This window comes from Schistocerca piceifrons, chromosome 8, assembly GCF_021461385.2.
Source record: "Schistocerca piceifrons isolate TAMUIC-IGC-003096 chromosome 8, iqSchPice1.1, whole genome shotgun sequence".
NCBI lineage: Eukaryota > Metazoa > Arthropoda > Insecta > Orthoptera > Acrididae > Schistocerca > Schistocerca piceifrons.
Genome location: NC_060145.1, coordinates 403,322,367 through 403,328,650, shown reverse-complemented (window position 1 = coordinate 403,328,650; position 6,284 = coordinate 403,322,367). Strand labels below are relative to the sequence as shown.

Genomic DNA, 6,284 nt, shown 5'->3' with positions numbered 1-6,284 from the left:
TTGCATAAAACTCATGGGTAGGGGTTGCCGAATCACCCTGTATAAAATATTGGTCACCGTCAATGGAAGTCGAAAGCGGGGACGTGTGAAATCATCGAGCGCCGTAAGCACTGTGTGATGGTAAGCAATACCGCTAGTGGCCTGGTCACTGATTCATTTCAGTTCTGACAGAAACAGATTCTTAATCATCGGATGTTTATCTGTTGTACTTATGAAGATGACATAGCAATAAAAGCTCCTAAGGTAGACACTGGGAATTCTTAAGAACTGATGCAGGAATGTGAAACGCAAAAGAAGAAACATGCTGATTCAGGAAGTGAAGCCTGAAGTCAGGGACTCAGATTAGAATGGCGAATGTATTATTCACGCTATTGTACACACATTTAATTCACAATAAATTTTATTTTTTCCTAGATAACTTAATTTGGGCTGTGACTTCCAGAATCAGCACCAAAACCAGACTTTTTATGTTTTTGTACTTAAATGTTTCATCTGACTTCACTTATATTAAACAAGGTTATATACACATACGTTACCTAGCCGCACACAAAATATCGGTGTAATAAACTAAATATTTTCAGAGGTATACAAAAATTATTGATTTTCTCAGAAGTAAATATGGTGAATGTGTGCTGTTCTGGAATTAATTGATTCAAGTGCAGTTTATAGATGAGAACTGCTACTCATCAATCAGTCCAATACCTAAATGTAAATGAACCATAAGGGAAATAATGCATAAGGGGCTTACAAGCTGTTAATTTCCTGCTACTTCTCGAACCTTGGGACGCGGCTGTTTGCAGACAGCTACGAACTTCACGTCGTGCCTGGTGGAGGAACGTGAGCACCTGGCAGAACTGGAGGCTGTGCTGGGCAGCGAAACCCTTAGCTGCCTGATGGGTGGCGTAAGGCTGCTGGCTGCCATCAAGGAACTCAACGGCACGGCCCGGGGACTCATCGCGGATGCCAAAAGCTGCTCCAAACTAGACGACACGCTCGTCAAGGTAAGCACCATGTCTAACGAGTCATATGAGTAGCTGTTATAACACTCATCCAATGGTGTTACGTAGCACCCGAAATGGTTATCCTGCATCCAGAAGCAATCTTCCACTCTGCAGCAGACCGTGCATGTTCTGAAACTTCCTGGCAAATTATAGCTATATGCTGGACCGGAACTCAAACTTGGAACGTTGCCTTTCACGACCCAAACTCACACCGACTGAGGTATCCAGGCACAGCTCACGGACCATCCTCACAACGTGACTTCCTCCAGAACGTCTCTTCTTTCTTTCAGCAGTGGTAGTCCAGCAAGGTATGCAGGAGAGCTGCCTTGAAGTTTGGAAGGCAGGAGAGTCAAGTTCTGAGAGCTGGACGTGCATCGTGCCTAAATAGCTCAGTTGGTAAGAGGAGTTCCTGTGGAAGGCAACATTCCAGTTTCGAGTCCTTGAATAATCCACGTTGTTCAGTGGTAGCTGGTGCGACTTGTGTTTGAGGCAAATTTATGTATTTATTTACTTATTTATTACGCTGTAGCCTGTTACCTACAATTTAAACACAAGTTGTGTTCATTCGTACTCAAAATATTACCGTCATCAGACAGTTTTTCCTGTATTGTGGCATTTAATGATAAATAGAAAATGCACTAATATAGCTAACAGATTTCTATTTTCCCTCACCATAACTTTCTATTGTTAATTAAGACTGCATCAACTACCGTACTTCACCATTCACTACCACTGTTACCCTACAATTTGTCTCCATCTTATCTTCCGCCAGTACACACTAAAACTAACAGAATTACACCGCTTGACAAGAAAAGTGAAGTACCCAAAAGGGTAGAAGAAAAGGAAATCAAACCCCACCGGCTGTGAGAGTATGTGACACTATTTCAGTGATTAGCAAATTTACAAAGAAGTTGGCAGATTGATTATCAGAATGACGTTACACCTCCTCTGGCCTCGAAGCATATACTTGCCTGGTTGGAAAGGGTGTCGCAAGGCCGTTGCATTCCCTTCTTAGTCAAGCTAGCCCACAACTGTTGTAAGTGATGCTTTATATTCTGGATACTGCCAATGGGATGGAGTTGACGTCCGAGAAGGTTTCACACATGTTTTATCGGGAACAGATCTGACGACCTTGTTGGCTACAGGATTACAACAACATCATGCATACAGTTCAGAGAGACACCTAGCGTTTGTGGACGAGCATTATCTTGTTGAAAAATGGCACCAAAATACTGCTACGTAAGACGTAACGCATGAGGATGCAGGATATTTGTGAAGTATCACAGTGCCGTCAGAGCTGCGTCAATCACTGCCAGCCGAGACCTGACGTCATACCCAATGGGTCCCCGCAACATGGCACCAGGAATAACACCAATGTGCCCCTCCAAAACGCCTTTTTTTATCTCTGAAAAATACGTGTGAAGTGTCTCAGCGAAAAATATGATGAAATTTAGTGTCAACAATACTTACTCCAACTTTAAAGGAAGCTCACACAATTTCACTACATTTTATAGACTTAATTCTTGAAGTCGAATTTTCTCAAGTATCGTATTTTTCAATTGTGTCACTGTTCTTGCCGAGGTGCGATCTATTATGACTACCGTGGCACTCTTTTCTGCTTTAGTTACGATATAATTCTGTGATTCTAGTTTCTTATTCAAACCCTAAAGTAGTTGCAGCTCCCTTCCGTTGCTGTGAGTAGAGCGTAATTCACCTGTGACTCATTTTCTTATTTTAACTGCCGTGTTTGTTTGTTTGTTTGTTCATATTTACTCATTTTTGCTATATCACTTGTTACTTTCATATCGACGACAGTTTATTATTATTATTATTGTGCTGGAGTAGTGGTGGATTTCACGTTACATTTCTGCCATTGGTTTAAAGGATTCTGCTCATCCCTTGAATGATCCTATCATTAAATTTACGCGCTTTTTTATGTGTCACTCCATTTTCAACATTAAAATATACGCCTAAGTTAAAGTGTTTCTTCTGATGTCCAGCGCCAGTAGACTATACCTCCCCCATGAAAGGAGACAGAAACTTACGCATCGAAACTAAAAGATTACTTTGGCACCTGTTGTAAGTTTAGGTTCAAGTGCTTGTCGGTGGCGGTCCCTCTGGGAGTGATAGCCCGCTCGCTGTTTCACTAGGTAATGTGCGCCGAGAGAAGGTGGCAGAGACACAGCAACAAAAGACGTGTTGCGTTCTCCATTATAACAGGCACAATTAAGTTACAACTTGAAACTTCCTGGCAGATTAAAACTGTGGGCCGGACCGAGACTCGAACTCGGGACCTTTGCCTTTCGCGGGCAAGTGCTCTACCAACTGAGCTACCCAAGCACGACTCACGCCCCGTCCTCACAGCTTTATTTCTGCCAGTACCTCACACACTCCGCTGCAGAGTGAAAATCTCATTCTGGAAACATCCCTTAGGCTGTGGCTAAGCCATGTCTCCGCACTATCCTTTCTTTCAGGAGTGCTAGTTCTGCAAGGTTCGCAGGAGAGCTTCTGTAAAGTTTGGAAGGTAGGAGACAATAGTCCTATGCGTACGTTACAGTTCACCCCAAGTATCTGTCTTCATTTGTACAGAATATATAATATGACGAACTCAGATGACTATTTCTGACATATATCAGAAAACAGCAGTAGTTACACGTTGTTGTGTGGGTCTGTGTGCTGCAGATTCAATGCCGCTCGCAGCTGTTAGTGGAGCTCGGTCCAGAGCTGCTGTCGCGCACTGCAGAGCTGAAAGAGGCAGCCGCGGAAGATGCCGACGCCGTGGCGGACCAAGTGGAAGCGCTCGTGCAGAAGTGCCTGCCGGCCGGGTCTCCGCTGGACCTCGAGGTGCAGGACCTGCTGACGGACATGGGACGTTGCACGGCCAGCGCCGTGGCTGCCGCAGAGGGGCGCCGGGACACGCCCCGCGAGGACCTCTAACCACCTGTAGGCACGCCTCTCGTCATAGTGCAGTATCTGTGCCACTCAGGCAAAATTTGTGCAGTTATTAGACACGCAAAGTATATGAGCAAATATATGGGTATACGCAATGAAGATCATGGAAAAATGTTTTAAAAAAGGCAGTGTCTGTAAATGTGTTCTCAACACGGAGTGCTGTTCCTCTAGTTTGTCAAAGTTTACACACACACGCACGCAGAGCACGCGCGCGGACTGGAGACTACAATGCACAGTAGGAACACCAACGTTTTGCTCAACATAAACAAAGGACACAGTCTGGACTCTCACCATACTTTTACAGGAATGATCAGCATCTCAAACTTGCAAAACACTATTTCCTGCCGTGATTTCTCATTAAGTTACTGTACTTAGATCCCTAAGTATTGTACCGACAAATGTAAGGAATGGTGCGAAATCAGCACTAGCAACTAAAATTATAGAAACTGGCTTAAACAACACATTTTGTCCTCTGGTCTCACATTGCCATTAACTCTAAATACTGCCTCTGTTTAATTAATAGCATGTGTAATTCTTTTTTGATGCTATTAAAATGGTCCGTAATGCTCCGAGTTACTTAATGTTGACATTGTCTCAATTACTCTTGGGTTATGGTGATTTGTCGTTGCAAGATTTTTGAGTTAATTGATGCCCGAGGCAAGATTCGAATCTGCGACCGTAGAGGCCGCGCGGTTCCAGACTGAAGCGCCTAGAACCGCTCCGCCACACCGGCCAGCTCAGTTGAGCAGATCTAATCTTTTTTACTTCTTCCTCTTATCGAAAGCATACTGCAATCGTCCTTGTTTTTTTTTACAGGAGTGTAGAGCTGTTCATATGCGAAATGTTCGACTCTAACACTATTGACCTTATAGGTAACATGCACCCATGTTCAGAAAAAAAAAAACAGAGCACCCTGAACGACTAGTGATACGACATTCATATTCACAGGAGGTGTACATTGGTATGTTCTGCAGAAATGAGTAGTTTTTGAACCGTCTTCATGGGGGCTCATGGTCAATATCGATATCGCAACGCACCACCACCTACGAGTAAAATGTGCCAGCGGCTCTCGTCGTCGCAATAAACCGAAGGTAATGGATCAGTTTGACTGGAGCAGACGTACGTCGGTCGCGGTGGTCTAGCGGTTTTAGACGCTTCAGTCCGGAACCGCGCGACTGCTACGGTCGCAGGTTCGAATCCTGCCTCGGGCATGTATGTGTGTGATGTCCTTAGGTTAGTTGGGTTTAAGTCGTTCTAAGTTCTAGGGGACTGATGACCACAGATATTAAGTCCCATAGTGCTCAGAGCCATTTGAGCAGACGTGCAGTGAGTTTAATAGAGGGCTCATTATTGGCATGAGAGAATATCATGCATCTATTCAGGAAATTGCTGCTCGTGTAGGACGAAGTGTTTCGCAGTGCAACGGGTGTGTGCAGAATGGTTCCGGAAGGCCGTAGAACACGATGAGGTGGGTCGGTTCCCTCCCCGCCGACCACCCCTGAGAAGATCGACACCTCATCCGCATGGCAGTACACGAGAGAACTGCATCCTCCTCAACTCTTGAGGTAACAGTGGAACACATCGTACACTATCAGGGCTGACAGTCCGTCGCCGCTCATTACGGCGTGGGTTACGTGCGCACCGCCGTCCACTTCTCTGCCTGCCTTTGATGAATGTGCAGAAACATATTACACGGCAATGGTGTATTCAAAGACGTCACTGGGTACAGGAGTGGCATTCAGATGAGTCCAGGTTGTGTTAGTTTGAAAACGGTGGTCGCATTCTCGGTCGCCGTCGACAGAGGGAGCGGTATCACAGTGACTGAATTCGCACGAGATATGCAGCGTCAACTCAAGGTCTGCGTCAACTCAAGGTCTTATGGTGTGGTGTGTTATTGGGTACAACCGCAAATCATAGTTGGTGCGTGTCCAGGGCACAGTGACCAGTGTGCCTTACGTAAATGACGTCCTGGGACCCAAGCCATACCCTTTCTGCATAACACACCAGATGCCATTTTTCAGCAATACAATGCACGACCACATGCTGCTGCATGAACATGTACCCTCTTGGTGGCACAGGACGTCAGCATTTTGCCATGGCCTGACAGAACACCAGACGTGTCGCCAATCGAAAATGTGTAGGATATGGTGGAATGACGGGTACAGCCCTATGACCCATTGCCAACCACCACAGATGAACTTTGGAACCAGGCGAATGCAGCATGAATGCCTATACCAAAGGACACTATTTGCTCCTTATACGCATAGGTGCCATCACGTATTTGTGAAAAATGCACCCATAGCCAGACATGTGTGCGCTGGTATGAAACTT

The 6,284-nt window shown here is 45.2% G+C and overlaps 1 protein-coding gene across 1 annotated transcript; it reads left to right on the top strand.

The window, feature by feature from the left end:
- Positions 1 to 802: 802 nt before the first annotated feature.
- Positions 803 to 4,529, top strand: LOC124711201. The gene is made up of 2 exons (XM_047241146.1): positions 803 to 1,001; positions 3,684 to 4,529. The coding sequence occupies exons 1-2, from the start codon at positions 894 to 896 to the stop codon at positions 3,936 to 3,938; spliced, it is 363 nt and encodes a 120-aa protein (XP_047097102.1). The 5' UTR covers positions 803 to 893; the 3' UTR covers positions 3,939 to 4,529.
- Positions 4,530 to 6,284: the final 1,755 nt, after the last annotated feature.

Coding starts and splice junctions, on each gene's coding strand:
- LOC124711201 (XM_047241146.1), top strand. CDS start 894: ATGGGTGGCGTAAGGCTGCTGGCTGCCATCAAGGAACTCAACGGCACG. Junction 1,002..3,683: donor TAGACGACACGCTCGTCAAG/GTAAGCACCATG, acceptor TGTGTGCTGCAG/ATTCAATGCCGCTCGCAGCT.